This window comes from Bos indicus, chromosome 9, assembly GCF_029378745.1.
Source record: "Bos indicus isolate NIAB-ARS_2022 breed Sahiwal x Tharparkar chromosome 9, NIAB-ARS_B.indTharparkar_mat_pri_1.0, whole genome shotgun sequence".
NCBI classification, from domain to species: domain Eukaryota; kingdom Metazoa; phylum Chordata; class Mammalia; order Artiodactyla; family Bovidae; genus Bos; species Bos indicus.
The window spans coordinates 26,304,746-26,322,106 of record NC_091768.1 but is presented as its reverse complement, the minus strand read 5'-3'; the positions used below and the strand labels follow the sequence as shown (position 1 = coordinate 26,322,106).

Genomic DNA, 17,361 nt, shown 5'->3' with positions numbered 1-17,361 from the left:
GCTAAGCATTACAGAGATGACTTGTTTTAGTTACATTATTAAATGACACCAAGCTTTAGAAAACAATGCTATTAATAGTGATGATTCATGTGTTCTTCATATTTTCAGAAGGACACTAAACTTTTGCAAGACAGTGTCTGAAAAGTTTTCTTCATAAACTTGTTTAACTATAACTATAGTAATATATAGTATTGTGTGTTTTACTGCAATTTATAATGCAAATTATACTGTAGCTTATACTCTATATATGCTATTTAGTAGCAATATGTAGAGCAGTATATATCATAAAATGTAGAGAAAGCAAAAAGGCAACATTTTAGATTAATTTAAGGCACACAACACATTAGCTTATTTTCCTAGTGTTGTTGGCAACTTGGTAGGATCCTCAGAAGAGAAACTGAAGAGGAAGGGGAGAGAGAATTCGGAGAAAGATGGGGTGGTATGAAAACAGGAATGACTAGAATATGACTGAGGGACATAGCATGTGACGGCCTGTTGGGTTTTGAAGCATTGGTGGGAAAATCTTAGGTAAGCTAGTTGGAATCATCACTTGTAGACTGCTGTAGATGGTTTTGAATGCTAGTATTAGAATTTTCAAATTTAGTTTAGGAACAAATCTCATCCACTTAATGTTTTTTAAACTAGTTTTGACATGATGAGAGTATTGTGTTCAAAATATTAATTTGAGTGTTGTGTAGGTTGAGTTGTGGAGAAAGCCACTGAAAGCAAGGAGATAAAATTTAGCTGAGATTTAAATACTTTTGAGTGTGTAGTGATAAAAGCCTAAATCACAGTAAGCAGTAGGCACAGCAAGCAATATTGGGTTGTAGCAGTGAAACTTCAAAAGGATAGAAAAATATGACGGATAATGAAGAGATATGCAAAGGGCATCTCGAAGACTTGATAGGATGTAGAAAACAAGCTTATGGTTATCAAAGGGGAAAGTGGGTGGGGAAGGATAAAACAGGAGTTTGGGACTAGCAGATACAAACTACTATATATAAAATAGACAGACAACAAGGTCCTACTATATAGCACAGGGAGCTGTAGTCAGTATCCCATAAGAAACCTTAATGGAAAAGAATATGAAAAATCTATACATATATATATATGGCATCCGGTCCCATCACTTCATGGGAAATAGATGGAGAAACAGTGGAAACAGTGTCAGACTTTATTTTTCTGGGCTCCAGAATCACTGCAGATGGTGAATGCAGCCATGAAATTAAAAGATGCTTACTCCTTGGAAGGAAAGTTATGACCAACCTAGATAGCATATTCAAAAGCAGAGACATTACTTTGCCAACAAAGGTTCGTCAAGTCAAGGCTATGGTTTTTCCTGTGGTCATGTATGGATGTGAGAGTTGGACTGTGAAGAAGGTTGAGCGCCGAAGAACTGATGCTTTTGAAGTGTGGTGTTGGAGAAGACTCTTGAGAGTCCCTTGGACTGCAAGGAGATTCAACCAGTCCATTCTGAAGGAGATCAGCCCTGGGATTTCTTTGGAAGGAATGATGCTGAAGCTGAAACTCCAGTACTTTGGCCACCTCATGTGAAGAATTGACTCATTGGAAAAGACTCTGATGCTGGGAGGGATTGGGGGCAGGAGGAGAAGGGGACGACAGAGGATGAGATGGCTGGATGGCATCACTGACTCGATGGACGTGAGTCTGAGTGAACTCCGGGAGTTGGTGATAGACAGGGAGGCCTGGCGTGCTGCGATTCAAGGGGCTGCAAAGAGTCGGACACGACTGAGCGACTGAACTGAACTGAACTGATACTTCAGTGAACAAAAAGAAGAGTTGATAGCTTGGTTTTCTATTCTAGGGTATTGGTTCAATAAGCATTCATTAAGCAACTCCTATACAAGAGGGTTTGGGAGATGAAAGCCCACCCTGGACTTTTTCCAGTGTTGGATGGTGGTGAGGCTGCATATGTTACAGCTACAGACTGTCATAGGCGACAGTCGGGGTTTATGTCTCACCCCTGCTCTCAAAGGCTGGAGATAGGTTACCCCCACCCAGTTCTGTCCTGCCTCAGGGCTCAGGCCTCGGTTTTAGGATGTGGCAGTGCAGAGGCCTCACTGTACTGCTGTTAGCATTTGAGGCCTCTGCCGAGACTACAAGGTGGTGCCTAAGAAACAATATTTTGGCTTCTTTGTGGAAGATTTAGTGAATCCCGTGGAAAGGATTCCAATGAATAAATTTGTTTTATAGCTTTAATTTCTGCCCTTCTCAAATTAATATGTATTAGGGGCTTTGTTCACTTAAAGATAATCATAAATCCAACAGGATTGAGATTAGCTCAGTTGTTTTTCCCTTAAGGAATAAGTGGAGATACTTTGAAGTTTTATGTTAAAAGAATGCCTAAAGCTATTTTTACCAAACATCCTAAAGAAAATGTGATTAAGTAATAAATATTGCAGTCTTAAATTTATTATTTAAAACATGGTTAATTTTCATTTGAGCTATTTTATTGAATTCTTTTTTTAAGTCCTTAGGATAGCTGTGTGTTCTTTTTGAAAATATACACTATTCTTCTTTGTTAGGCTAAATTTGTTTATTTCTGAATATTGGTGCAAACACACACATACCAGCAAGACTATTTTGCTTTTTAAGAGAAATTCTGTAACTTTTCTGTATTTGCCAGCAATTCAGGATATGATCACTCAACTGAAATCACAGTTCATAGTCATTTTAACTCATAGCTGTCTATACTGTTTCAATCATATACATGAAGCCACAACCTAATCCACTGACTCTTGAGAGTCCCTTGGACAACAAAGAGATCCAACCAGCCCATCCTAAAGGAAATCAACCCTGAATATTCATTAGAAGGACTGATGCTGAAGTTGAAGCTCCAATACTTTGGCCACCTGATGCAAAGAGCTGACTCATTGGAAAAGACCCTGATGCTGGGAAAAATTGAGGGCAAAGGAGAATGGGAAGGCAGAGGATGAGATGTTTGGATGGCATCACCAACTCAATGGACATGAGTTCGAGGAAACTCAGGGAGATAGTGATGGACAGAGAAGCCTGGCGTGTTACAGTTCATGGGGTCGCAAAGAGTCGGACATGACTTTGACTGAACAACAACAGCCATTCATTGGAGCATTTGACAAGGATGCATTAAAAGTGTGCTGATGCCAGTGGCTGATTTCATTTCAAGACTAGAGGGGAGATATTTTAATCCAGAGCTCACTCTTGATTTGTGTTTACCAACATTTTGTTTACTATTCTTCAAATGGCTGTGAGATATAGAAGGGTTAGGAGTCAGACTAGCCTAAATTAGAGCCCAGTGACTTGTGACTGAGCCAGACTCCCAACCCAGGTCCTATGAGTGAGAGACCCCATTAGCAATGGCTGAGACCAGCCCACAATGACTTCTCAGTTGGATCTGGTTCAGTTTGTTGTCATTCAGCCCCATATGTGGGACTGACCCATCTGAGTCATTACCGGCCAGTGGTAGATACAGTGAAAGCAGGAAGATGCTAGCATTGGACAGGTATTTAGAGACCTACCTGCTTCCCCAGGATGTCACCTCGCCAAGGCAGAAGCATGAATCCTGCAGTAGAGTCAGACCTGTAGATATTTGTTACTTTTATTAAAACGAATCTGTATATTTTGTTGTATGTATTAAATGAAAGGAAATCAATCCTAAATATTCATTAGAAGGACTGATGCTGAAGCTCCAATACTTTTGTCATCTGATGTGAAGAGCGGACTCATTGGAAAAGACCCTGATGCTGGGAAGGATTGAAGACAGGAGGAGAAGGGGACAACAGAGGACTAGATGATTGGGTGGCATCACCGACTCAATGGACGTGAGTTTGAGCAAACTCTGGGAGTTGGTGAAGAACGGGGAAGCCTGGCGTGCTGTAGTCCATAGGGTCGCAAAGAGCTGGACATGACTGAGTGACTGAACAACAATCAAATGAAAGTAAAACGGTCATCTTTGTGTGCAAAGTACTCCACAGCAGGACCACAAGATTTATTCACACTACATCTTGATGTACATACATGTGCTCCATTTTGTTTTTTAAACCTATCCCTGATCTATACCTGTATCCCTACCATCCTTGGGCTTTGGATAGTGTGGAAGAAGAAGTGGTTTAGTCCATTCCAGTACAATCATTTTTAAAGCCCCTTTAAGTAATACTCAATTTCTCAGTAAAAGTACCCTTGAGCTCAGAATTCTCCTTTTTTAGCTGCTCTTTCCCTTGTCCCAGCTAAGGGAGTGGCTAGTATATGGAAGCAGGAAGGGCCCATGTAGTGCCTTGTATTCTGCACTGGCTCTTTGGGCAGCTGGGACCATGAAGTCTTCTGCTGCTGCTGTTTCCTGCAGATATTGCTTGTGATCTTGTCTTCCTCACCTGAGTTTGGGCCCAGTAGCCCTTCCAGGCTGATTCAGCCTCACTTTGGCACTCACTGGTGTCAGATCTCTCTACCTTCTCCATCCAGACCTCTGGCCAGAGCCAGGATCCTCCACTCCGGCTGCAGGACCTCCACCCCTGGCCAAGGTGGCAAGTTTCTCCCTAAGTACGACAGGTATTCTGGATCCCATGCGTGGTTACCTGACTGCAGAAGATTGAATTAGGAAACTAAACACCAGGGGTCAATCTGCCCCACCACCCAGCACCTGAGCAGTTTACAGAGATGTGGCTGTGTTCCAGGTTGGTATGGGACGATCTGAAACATATATTTTTTCTAGACATCTCACGCCAAAATAAAAGGAGAGTGGGGGCAGTCTTCCTGTATCAGTCAGGGACCAGGAAAGAACTTGATGGATGGCATGCTCAAAAAAGGTGCCTGATTTAAAAGGGTTTAATGAAGGAACTATTAGAAAGATAGGAAGGATTAAGGGAAAACAAACAGGGGATGTTGTAGTTCTTCAGAATGACAGCAGCAGGAAATCAATACAGTCCCTAAGCTGGAGGAGAGGTCAGGGTTCTAGGAACTAGACGAGAGCTGAGCTGTAGAAGAAAACTGCCTGACAAAAGCTGTAGTCTTTGGTGGTGAAAAGCTGATTCAGTGTTTTGATATACTGAGCCACCTCACTGGAAGAGACCCTGATGCTGGGAAAGATTGAGAGCAGCAGGAGAAGGAGACAACAGAGGATGAGATGGTTGGATGGCATCATCGACTCAATGGACATGAGTTTGGGCACACTCTGGGAGACGAAGGGCAGGGAAGCCTGGCGTGCTGCAGTCCATGGGGTCACGCAGAGTTGGACATGACTGAGTGACTGAACAACAAATACTCCATTTAAAGTTATTATAAAAATATTGGCTGTGCTTTACAATATATCCTTATATCTTATTTATTTCAGATAGTAGTTTGTCTCTCTTAATCCTCTACCCCTATGTTTTCCCTTGCCGATCCTTCTTCCCACTGGTAACCAACAGTTTGTTCTTTATGTCTGTGAGGCTGTTTCTGTTTTATTTGTTTGTTTTATTTTTTTAGATTCTACATCGAAATGATAACAAACAGCATTTGTCTTTCTCTGTCTGACTTATTTCACTAAGCATAATACCCTCTGGGTCCATCCACCTGTTGCAACACATCTTCTTTATTCTTTCATTTGTTGAGGGACCCTTAGACTGCATCCATATCTTGGTTATTATAAATAATTATGCTATGAATATTGGGGTACATATATCTTTTCAAATCAGTGCTTTTGTTTTCTTTGGGTAAACATGCATAAGTGAAATTGATGGCTCATACAGTAAATTCTATTTTTGGCTTTTTGAAGAACCTCCATACTGGCTTTCCATAATGGCTGCACCAATTTACATTCCCACTAACAGTGCACGAAGATTCCCTTTTCTCCTCACCATCATTTGTTATTTGTGGTCTTTTTGACAATAGCCATTCTGACAAGTGTGAGGTGATACCTCATTCTTCATCTTATCCCTCCTTTCTTTCAAGATTTTCCCTTTTTTGTGTATCTTAAGAAATACTTTCTTACCTACTGCTGCTGCTGCTAAGTCACTTCAGTCATGTCCAACTCCGTGTGACCCCATAGACAGCAGCCCACCAGGCTCCCCCGTCCCTGGGATTCTTAAGGCAAGAACACTGGAGTGGGTTGCCATTTCCTTCTCCAATGCATGAAAGTGAAAAGTGGAAGTGAAGCTGCTCAGTCGTGTTCGACTCTTCGAGACCCCATGGACTGCAGCCCACCAGGCTCCTCTGTCCGTGGGATTTTCCAGGCAAGAGTACTGGAGTGGGGTGCCATTACCTTCTCTGCCTTTCTTACATAGAAGTCCATAAATATGAAGTCCCATGTTGTCTTGTAAAATATTTATAATTTAATATTGGTGAATGGTGTGAAGGTGTCCCATTTTTTTTTTTAATATGGGTAACAAGTTATTCCAGTAGAATGTATTGTATGACATCCCTTTATGTGGAGAAGTATAAATGCCAGTGCTGTCATAATTCATGTCATAAATAAAGCTTCCCTATATGTGTGTGCCTGTGTCCTATGCCCCTAGAGAACAATGCATTTGCATTGGCCAGATGCTGACAAACTCCATAGGGAACCTCTTTATTTTTTTGCTAATAAAGCATTTTGCTCACATGACAAGTCAGAAGTCCCTCAACAATCTGTGGCACAATGGTGTCACCAAGAACCCAGGCACTTCCCACACCCCTTACCAAGAGTCTGTGTGGTCATGATGTTTCCTCACTGCTGCAGCTATTCTAGGCTTCATATCTGTATATTTCCATTACCAAAGTCAAAAATAGTTTTATTTAATACCTCTAATCTGAAGGTTTGTTTGTAGTGATGCTTCCAGTGGAGGTGATGGAATTCCAGTTGAGCTATTTCAAATCCTAAAGATGATGCTGTGAAAGTGCTGCACTCAATATGCCAGCAATTTAGAAAACTCAGCAGTGGCCACAGGACTGGAAAAGGTCAGTTTTCATTCCAGTCTCAAAGAAAGGCAATGCCAAAGAGTGTTCAAACAACCACACAATTGCACTCATCTCACACGCTAGCAAAGTAATGCTCAAAATTCTCCAAGCCAGGCTTCAACAGTATGTGAACCATGAACTTCTAGACGTTCAAGCTGGTTTTAGACAAGGCAGAGGAACCAGAGATCAAATTGCCAACATCTGCTGGATCATCGAAAAAGCAAGAGAGTTCCAGAAAAACATCTACTTCTACTTTATTGACTATGCCAAGGCCTTTGACTGTGTGGATCACAACAAACTGTGCAAAATTATTCAAGAAATGGGAATACCAGACCAGATTTCTGCTCCTCAGAAATCTGTATGCAGGTCAAGAAGCAACAGTTAGAACCAGACATGGAACAACAGACTGGTTCCAAATCGGGAAAGGAGTACGTCAAGGCTGTATATTGTCACTCTACTTATTTAACTTATATGCAGAGTGCATCATGCGAAATGCCAGGCTGGATGAAGCACAAGCTGGAATCAAGGTTGCTGGGAGAAATATCAGTAACCTCAGATGTGCAGATGACACCACCCTTATGGCAGAAAGTGAAGAATAACTAAAGAGCCTCTTAATGAAATTGAAAGAGGAGAGTGAAAAGTTGGCTTAAAACTCAACATTCAGAAAACTAAGATCATGGCATCTGGTCCCATCACTTCATGGCAAATAGATGGGGAAACAGTGGAAATAGTGAGAGACATTGTTTTTTGGATTCCAAAATCACTGCAGATGGTGATTGCAGCCATGAAATTAAAAGATGCTTGCTCCTTGGAAGAAAAACTATGACCAACCTAGACAGCATATTAAAAAGCAGAGACATTATTTTGCCAACAAAGGTCCATCTAGTCAATGGTTTTTCCAGTGGTCATGTATGGATGTGAGAGTTGGACTATAAAGAAAGCTGAGTGCCAAAGAATTGATGCTTTTGAACTGTGGTGTTGGAAAAGACTCTTGAGAGACCCTTGGACTACAAGGAGATCCAACCAGTCCATCCTAAAGGAAATCAGTCATAAGTATCCATTGGAAGGACTGATGCTGAAGCTGAAACTCCAATACTTTGGCCACCTGATGGGAAGAACTGCCTCATTGGAAAAGACCCTGATGCTGGGAAAGATTGAAGGCAGGAGGAGAAGGTGATGACAGAAGGTGAAATGGTTGGATGGCATCTCCAACTCGATGGACATGAGTTTGAGCAAGCTCCAGGAGTTGGTGATGGACAGGGAAGCCTGGCATGCTGCAGTCCACGGAGTCGCAAAGCGTCGGACATGACTAAGGACTGAACTGAATTGAACTGATCTCAATGTTCTTTTGGATCACCTGAGGATGTCATGAATTCTTGGGGGAGGCTCTATTGGTCTGTCCATTCTGTGCTGAGGGTCAAGGCAGGTGATTTGCCTTGTAGATTCCTGTGGGGATGAAGGGTATTTATTTCTAGTTCACCTTACTCTTAGGGTGTAGCCCTGTGGGGACGTAGATTTATGGAGAGGTCTCTTCATAAAATCCTCTCCCTCAATAGTCCTGGGCTTTGTCCCCAGTCATCTGCATCCCATGGGACAGTGGAAACCGAGGCTGGGATTCATCTCGGTGGCAAATGTAGAACTAATGAAAACTCGTTTATATCTATAGCTTCCCACTTTCACTTAACTTTGGGCGATTCTTAGTATTCTTCACTTTCTTGGCAGCTCATTACACATTTAGAATGATTTTCTTCTGGAATTTGTAGTTGTTTTTCAGAGAGAGGGTCGATCAGAGTATCTAGTCTTTCAGACTGTGGAACTAGAATTTGGCTAAATTCATTCTTTAAATGACAGTATATTTTACCAATCTTGCCTAAAGGTTTGTTGGAGACCGAACCACTGCAAGGAAGAGATGAAGACGCAATAGCCAGTGCTGACTCCCCTAGCATGCTCTCCGAGGAAGAAAAAGAAGAGTTAAAGGCAGAACTAGTTCAGGTATGCTTAGTGATCTTCTTGTTGCTATGCCTATCTCCGGATTCTCAGCATTATTGTTAGTCTGATGTTGGGTTGGCCAAAAAGTTTGTTTGAGTTTTTCTGTAAGGTTTTATGAAATGGAGGTCCATTTATATGGACCAATATATTGGAACATTTATATGACCAATAAAAGGTCCATATTACAGTAATGTTGTCTTTCATTTAATAAGATTGAATAGGTGTTGAATTGTAAGATAATTCATTTTCTATGGTATTTTGTGGTGCTAATGGTCCATTGCCCAATGGTGACCATAGGAAAACAAATGGTCATGATGCTCAAGCAACAATAAAGAGTTGCAAACATGCACCTCACATTTAGTATCACAATGCTTAAACCTGATGGAATTCCTTCAAGACCTCAGTTTAGATGCCAGCTACCTTTTAAGAGCAGTTGTTGTTTTTGGTCAGCAGCCTAGCTCAACAACTACTTGGAAATGATTTATTTTTATAATGACAAGTCAGTCATGGAAGCAACTGAATTTATTAAATTGATGTGCTGTTTTTCAGAAGAATAGAACTCTGGGGGTGGAGAGGGAACTGTGATGACTTTAGGCTTCGATCTTGTGTAGTTAGGCTTAGATCTTGTGTAGTTGCTCTGAGCATCTGGTCCTAGATTCGGGGAGGCTGCCTGGCTTGTCCTGAAGACAACTCTTAGTTCAAGCCATTTGTCTGTATCACCCACTAGCCCCTCAACACTTTGCTAAGGAGCATTTACATTGTAGGAGGAAAGGGCAGGAGAAGGGGAGCTTCTTAAGCAGAAGCAGCAATAGGGCAAGAGGGAAGGGGCCAGTGTTCCTCCCCATTTTTAATCCCTGGCTCAGAGGACAGGAAGCCCCTGGTCCAGTGGGAAGCAGGGCTCCACCTTCCTGCTTTGGCCTCTTCTACTGCTTTAAGTTAAGCTTCACCTTACCCTCACCCCACTTCATTCATCCCAGACTCTCCAAGCTCTAAGGTTCTGATGCTGAGTGTTCATGATAGCTCTTAATAATACTGAAGACATTTCAGGTGCTTTCACAAGACACACCCTAAAATAACTTCATGCTCAAATAAAAGAGCAGCTTGTTCTTCTAGTGCAGCAGAGATTATTTTAGTAAGGACAGTGCCTCGGATCAAATGGCCTAGTTCTTTAGCTGGGTCTGTCTGTGGCCACTGATCCAGAACCACCTTGTTGACTTCACATTGGCCACACCTGCCAGGGTTCATGGACCAGTCAGCGTTGACAGAGAACGTCCTAGCTCCACATTTTCTTAAGGCCTGGAATCCTGGATCATGACTTGTTTGTGTCAGTTTTGGTGTCCAAAAGTTATATTCTACAGACCAGTGTTAGCTAACTGATTCTAAGCCAAAATTTAACTCCTTCACTGCTACCGTCCAAGTTTAAGTTCGTACACAATCTCTGTAACAGACCAAGTTTTATAAAATGACTTGATTTTTCTTTCGGCAGTTACTGATAGACAGATAGGTAGATGGACAGACGGATGGATACACACATACATACATCTATGTTTTGTGCACCTGCATTCTATATTTTCTAAACTTTCAACAATAATCATGTATTACTTTGATAATCGAGAAACAGTAAGCCTTGGTTCTCAGTGGTTGCCCCCATGAATATAAAAACCCAAAGTTTTCACACATTTTTGTCTCATTTGGCCACATTAACGATCCTCCAGTGTGTCTCACTCCTAAGACTTTTTGAGCCTGACTTCTGAAAGTAACATCAGACTCCCTGTTACTTGTTCATGTTATCAGGATTGATGTTTTCATCCCTTACGATGCATTAGCCTCCATGCCTCCTGTCTCTCATTTCTGGATTCCTCAGGAGTGAAGAAGCACTGCATCTCGCTAAGGGCAGCAGTGTGACTTCTGGGGGCACTGGGCACAGCTCTTTGCTCCTGCGCAGCAAAAAGCAAAGAAAGTAATCTGCTATTTTTCCTTTTCACATTCCCATTTCTTCTCCCTCCACCTCAGGCCACCAATGCTTTATGCTCACCCTTTTCTTAAACCCGCTTTTTCTGCCCTTATATAGTGCCTGCCCTTCGCACACACACACAAATTAGGTTCTTTCAGACCACACATGCATTCAGATGACCTCAGATGCTAGGGTTTAATTGTATCAAGGACATCTCAGCGGTCTCACCGCTGGCCCTATGAAGAACTGAGATGTCTTGTAAACAGCTCAGCTTATCTACCTCAGTTCTCCAGAGATATTTTTCCAGGACCCCTGCCCACAAGCAGCTCCTCTCTGTTTGAGGGACGATCCCACTGGGTCTGTTAGCCACGTGGGTGGACACCTCACAGATCAGCCTGTTATATTGCTTTCGAGTCAGGCAATCAGTTGTGGCCATGATCCAAGGCAAGAGCTTTGTGTAGAAGGACGTCTTATGTCTGACTGCTTTGCTTAAAGGGGTCGCAGGGTATGCCAGGCACCCAGTCTCCCCTTCTGTACACTGCCCTCCCTTGAATTCTTCTACTGTCTGTCAGCTGTGCTGGATCCACCCTGCTCCATTTCCCCCACACCCTGGTCTGCTTTTACCTTACGCTGTTTTGTAGCCCATATTCCAGGAGGATACCTTTAGACTTCAGGGTGAATCTGTAACTGCATTCACTCACACAACCAGCATATTGTTCTTTTACCAAGTGCTGGCTGCAGGAAGACCTGTCCTTGAGAAGAGAGACGTAAGCAAATACTGTCCAAGAGGCTACTACATCTTAGATGGAAGTCTGCATTTTAAAAGAGGAATCTGTTCAGTCCTGAGTTTGTTATTGTGGTCATGCAATATGCGTTTTTTTAAAAGTTCCTTCAGCTTTCCTCTGCTGCTGCTAAGGTGCTTGGTCCTTCTGAGGAAACTAAGGCCATTTTGGGGTGAGGCTCTCACTTCATCCGGCAACTAGCACTGTGCCTGGCAGCCCCCTCCTAGCTAACTCGCCTGCACCCTGGCCTCCATCTTGGAGCTTGCCTGCACCCACTCGGCCCTCATTCTGCACGACAATGAGGTGACAGTCTGGAGGATAAGATCAATGCCTTCATTAATGCAGCTGGTGTACATGTGTTCACTGATTCATGTCAGTATATGGCAAAAACCACTACAATATTGTAAAGTAATTAGCCTCCAATTAAAATAAATTAATTAATTAAAAAGAAAAAAAAAAGCAGCTGGTGTAAATGTTGAGCCTTTCTGGCCAGGCTTGTTTGCAAAGGCTTTGGCCGGTGTCAACATCGGGAACCTCCTCTGGGGCTGGCGGACCTGCCCCGGTCACCACTGCTGCCCCAGCTGAGGAGAAGAAAGTAGAAGCAAAGACAGCAGAATCTGAAGAGTCTGATGATGACATGGGCTCTGGTCTTTTTTCACTAAGCCTCTTTAGTAACACGTTCAATAAAAAGCTGAGCTCTAAAAAAAGAAAAAAAAGTTCCTTCAACGCAACACCAGTATCACTTCTGACCTGATGCAGTGGTTTGTGTACACATGGAGGGTGTGCAGTTAACATTTCTAATGAACTTGATTCAGAGCACCAACAAATGTATGTATTTGTAAATTCCAGAAGTAGAATATGGGTTTTTTTTTTTTAAACAAATCTTGTCCATATATAAAGAAATACTATTTGTTTTAAGTATTTGTTCTCATTAGTCCTCTTACCAGCTGCTCCTAACATCTTTTCTGAGTTCTTTACACATCTATTCTGTGGGTTTTTTTTTTTTTTCCTAGCTCTCTTTTTAAATAAACTTGCTCATTAGTTCTGTGCTACTAACATCCCACTCCCACTTTCATTTTGCGAAGCTGCATTTGATGCTCAGTATTCTATAATGTGGCTTGGTTTTTGAAAAGGATGAAGTGTTGGCCTGATAACTGTAAATTTATGATTATATAATAATCAAGTACTGCCAATGTCACCTCGATAAAATGACTCAAGAAAAATAGGCATTAATAGGAGTAGGAAAATTACCAGACAGCGTTACTAAGTAGACAAGCCTCTTTTGGCTGTTCCTTCTTGGCGTGTGGTTTCCCAAGGAAAGCACACAGTGCCCTCAAGCCACCTGTCTCAGGCTGACAAATAAGTGTCCTGGGCTCTTCCTTCCTTTCCCAGTTTTTTCCTTCAAGTCCTTATTTCTTTCTGGACTGAACTGGTGAACAATTAAAGCCTTCATAACCAATAGCGTCTTACTGTAGCACCCCTCTGTGTTAATCGGGGTTCTCCAGAGAAGTAGAACCAATAGGATGTATATACAAAAAGAGTTATTCTAAGGAGTCAGCTAATGTGATTCTGTGTCCAGTCAGCAAGCTGGACACCCAGGGGAGTCAATAGTGCAGCTCAGTCTAAAGGTCTGGGAAGAGCTGATGTTTTAGTTTGAAGCTGAAGGCAAGAAAAAACAAAAAAGCCAAACAACAACAAGACAAAACAACGTCCCAGCTCAAAAGCAGTCAGGCAAATAGAATTCCCTTTTACTCAAGGGAGGGTCAGCCTTTTTATTTAAGTCATCAACCGATTGGGTGAGGCCCACCAACTTTGGGAGAGCAATCTGCTTTACTCAGTCTGTCAGTTTAAATGTTAATCACATGCATAATCACCCTCAAGGACACAGCCAGAATAATGTTTGACCAAATGTCTTGCTAACCCATGGCCTGTCATACTCTCCCAGATAGTATCTGCATTTTAATTTTAGTTCTTCTTTACTCTTAGCCAGGGCAGGAGAAGAAGCATGACTTGAAGCAGTATGAACAAGAGACCAAAGGCTCTTACTCCTAAACATCATACTGATAATTAATGGTTTAAAAAGCTATTTCTTTCTCTGTATTTGTGACATATTTTATGTAATATGGCTGAATAAATAGAAAAGTAAGTCTTCAGTCTTCTAATGTAAATTTTATTTTGAGGCTAACTCATTAGTTCATTTGTATTTTTGCATTTTTATTGTAATAAATTGATATAAAATTAACTATTTTAAATTGAATCATTCAATGGCGTTTAGTACTCTTATAATGTTGTGTAACACCACTTCTGTCTAGTTCCAGAACATTTTCATCATCTCAAAAAGGAATCCGTTACCTGCTAAGCAGTTGCTTCCCATTTACCCTTCTTTTCTGTAGCCATGAGCCAGCATTCTGTCTCTGGATTCAGCTATTCTGGGTGTTTCATATAAATGGAATCACACAATATGTGACATTCTGTGTCTGATTCCTTTCATTTAGCCAAATGTTTTTGAGGTTCATGTGTGTTGTAGCTTATATCAGTACTTCATCTATTTTTGTGACTAAATAATATTCCATTTTATGTATATACTACAATTTATTTATCCATTCATCCTTTGATGAATATTTGGATTGTTTTCATCTTTTGGCTATTGTGAATAGTTCTGTTATGAACATGTGTATACATGTATTTGTTTGAGTATCTATTCTCAATTCTTTGGGGAATATAGTAGAAATAGGAATGCTGGGTCATATGATAATTCCACCTTTAACTTTTTGAGAAACTGCTGGACTATTTTCCACAGTGACTGAACCATTTTTATTTCCACCAGCAATGTACAAGGGTTTCAATTTCTCCACATCCTCGCCAACACTTAAATTCCTATTCATTCATATATATGTAACCAAGTTTAAATATCTAATCTTGTACATAAATATTTATCCTACAAGGAGATCTCCTAGGGGAATCAAGAAACCAAAGAACCAGACTATTAGTTTCTAACGAAGACATGATTAATTTAAAATTAACAGGCAAAGGATATCTTAAATACTTCAATTAATGATTTACCTGCACTCCAGCTCATTCCAAAATGAATTTGATATGGGTTACAATGTAGAATTTCTATACTACCTGCATCAGAGTATCTGGGGGTACTTGTTAAATAATATATATAGACACACACACACACACAGAAGTCGCTCAGTCGTGTCCGACTCTTTGCGACCCCATGGATTGTAGCCCACCAGGCTCCTCGGTCCATGGGATTTTCCAGGCATGAATACTGGAGTGGGTTGCCATTTCCTTCTCCAATATACATAGACAGGCCTCACCAAATTTGAGACATCAGAATCTCAGGGCCTTAAAAGGGGCCTCCTTCTGGAATATTCATTTTAAATATGCTCTCTGAGTGACTTTTATATAAACTGAAATTGATGTAACTAGTCCAAAAATTCTCATTAGTCCAATAAGGGATTGAATCTCACCAGGATCATCATTTAAAGTATTTGTGATTAAAGGACTTTCTGCTGTGTCAGGACTCTGTGCTCTGCAGAAAGAGATGAGATTGACCATTTTCAGTCTTGCATGTTAATATAATTTAAGAATTATCTTTTAATTTTACCTTTTGGGATTTTCTTAATAACTATTTTGGCATATATTATATTTAGATCACTGATATATAAATGAAAGCATTAAGATGTGTGAGTCTAACATTTTATTGAAATAGTGAGACTTTCATTATAGTACCTGCCATTAGTCTGCATAGAGTAACTGAGTTCATATTTTCATCATTAGAAGTCTTTTCTCTACAAATACCTTTTAACATATGCTTCAATTTTTAAATGATTAGATGTGGGATTTAATATTTCTTTAGGATGATGTTTGATGAATTGGTCACTTCAGTATTTCTATCACTTTTTTGGGACCATGGATTTCATTAGAAATCTTATGAATCCTTTACCCATTCCTCCCAACTCCCCAAAACTAATGAATATCCTACTGTCCCCCATAATTTTGAATAAATTTCTGAGATTCCATAGATAAAAGGATGAGAATACCAAGATGTTTAAACCTCTCTCTTCTTCTCTACATCTTTAATTTTTCTCTGCAAGTTAAAAAATTTCTCATTACCCTTGTTACACATTGGAAAAAGCAGTAATACCTAATATATCTATAAAACCAGATTCCTAGTTATTTCAGTCACTCAAACATATTATTTATTCAAAAGAAAGAAGAAAAAAAATCTTTCTATGCTGAATAAAAAGCTGATCTGAAGCCCAAGTATTTTCTATGGTAAGAGAGCTAGAGATACAACCTTGAGAAATCTTAGTCAATGGACTAAATGCAGGTGAGCTCGTTGACTAAGATGAAAATATGGAATATAACATGAGAGCAAAAGGATAGAGGGATCTGATTTTAAAATGATAGTGTGTTCTCATTGAATGGAGAGACTAAAAACATAGTCCCCCTTGGCCACCCCTGAATATACTCCTTTTGGAGTAATGAGTATATAGCTGCATACTGAAGACTCTTGCTTGTCAAGAAGCTATAGCTTGGAGACTTCTCTGGTGGTCCAGACTCTGTGCTTCCAACACAAGGGGTATGAGTTCGATCTGTGGTAGGAGAACTAAGATCCCATATGGCACTTGGCATGGCCAAAGAAAAAAGAAAAAATGAAAACATAGGATGCTACTAACTATAACATGTCATGGAAGGTGGAATTCATTTTAGAAAGACTTCAGGAAAATTTCCACGAACATACAAAAATGTTTCACAACTGTAAAAAAAAAAAAAAAAGGATAATGTTAGACTACTAGGACATTTTGCTGATATTAAAAGCTTGAGGATAGTGTTCTTTTCTACTAGAATATTTCAGATGGTTGATTCAGTATTTCTGCCTGTTTTAAGTGATTTTTTGTGAATACAAAGGTTTACAACACTATTTTTGCAAAAGTAGATGTCATTGTTGAGTTGTTTTTCTAGCAGCTATGTCTCTGGTGACCCAAGGAACACATTTGCAAGATGATTGACAGGGTTAGTGATGCTGTTTGTGGTCAGGAGTAGAGTGACACTTGGAATGTAAATGAAACTTAGCTGCTTCGTTTTTTTTTTTTAAAGTAAGGAGTAAAATGCCAGCTTGGCAAAACCACAATGTATGCTTAGGTGTGGATGGCAAAAAAATTAAGCTGACTAATGGCACTTGAAAAGAAGTTATTAGATACAGACTACACAATCAATTTCCTGTTCAAAAATTATACCTACATATAATTTTAGAAAAACCTTTGGACAATTGAAAACCAGAAACTCTAAGCAGTGTCTATTTCCTAGTAGATTACACATGGTTTTTATTGTCTTTGTATTTTGCTGTATGAGTGAATTTTTTACAAGGAGTAGTGTTTACATTTAGAACCATTCAAACTAAAAAATCTACTTTCTTTTTTTTTTTTTTAATTAATTTTATTTTATTTTTAAACTTTACATAATTGTATTAGTTTTGCCAAATATCAAAATGAATCCACCACAGGTATACATGTGTTCCCCATCCTGAACCCTCCTCCTTCCTCCCTCCCCATACCATCCCTCTGGGTCGTCCCAGTGCACCAGCCCCAAGCATCCAGTATCGTGCATTGAACCTGGACTGGCATCTCGTTTACTTTCATTTAAAAATATTAGACTTCTCTACAGGATGTGTTTGCTAAGGCCTTGCATAGGACTGTGTAAACAAGAGGGTGC

The 17,361-nt window shown here is 40.4% G+C and overlaps 1 protein-coding gene across 4 annotated transcripts in view; it reads left to right on the top strand.

The window, feature by feature from the left end:
• TPD52L1 (TPD52 like 1) overlaps nucleotides 1-17,361 on the top strand; it is a 93,739-nt gene that overhangs the window by 51,554 nt on the left and 24,824 nt on the right. For all 4 annotated transcript variants that reach the window (XM_070795834.1, XM_019967120.2, XM_019967121.2 and 1 more), the window contains exon 2: nucleotides 8,786-8,901. In XM_070795834.1, coding sequence (XP_070651935.1) covers nucleotides 8,786-8,901 — 116 coding nt within the window. The remainder of the gene's footprint in view (nucleotides 1-8,785; nucleotides 8,902-17,361) is intronic.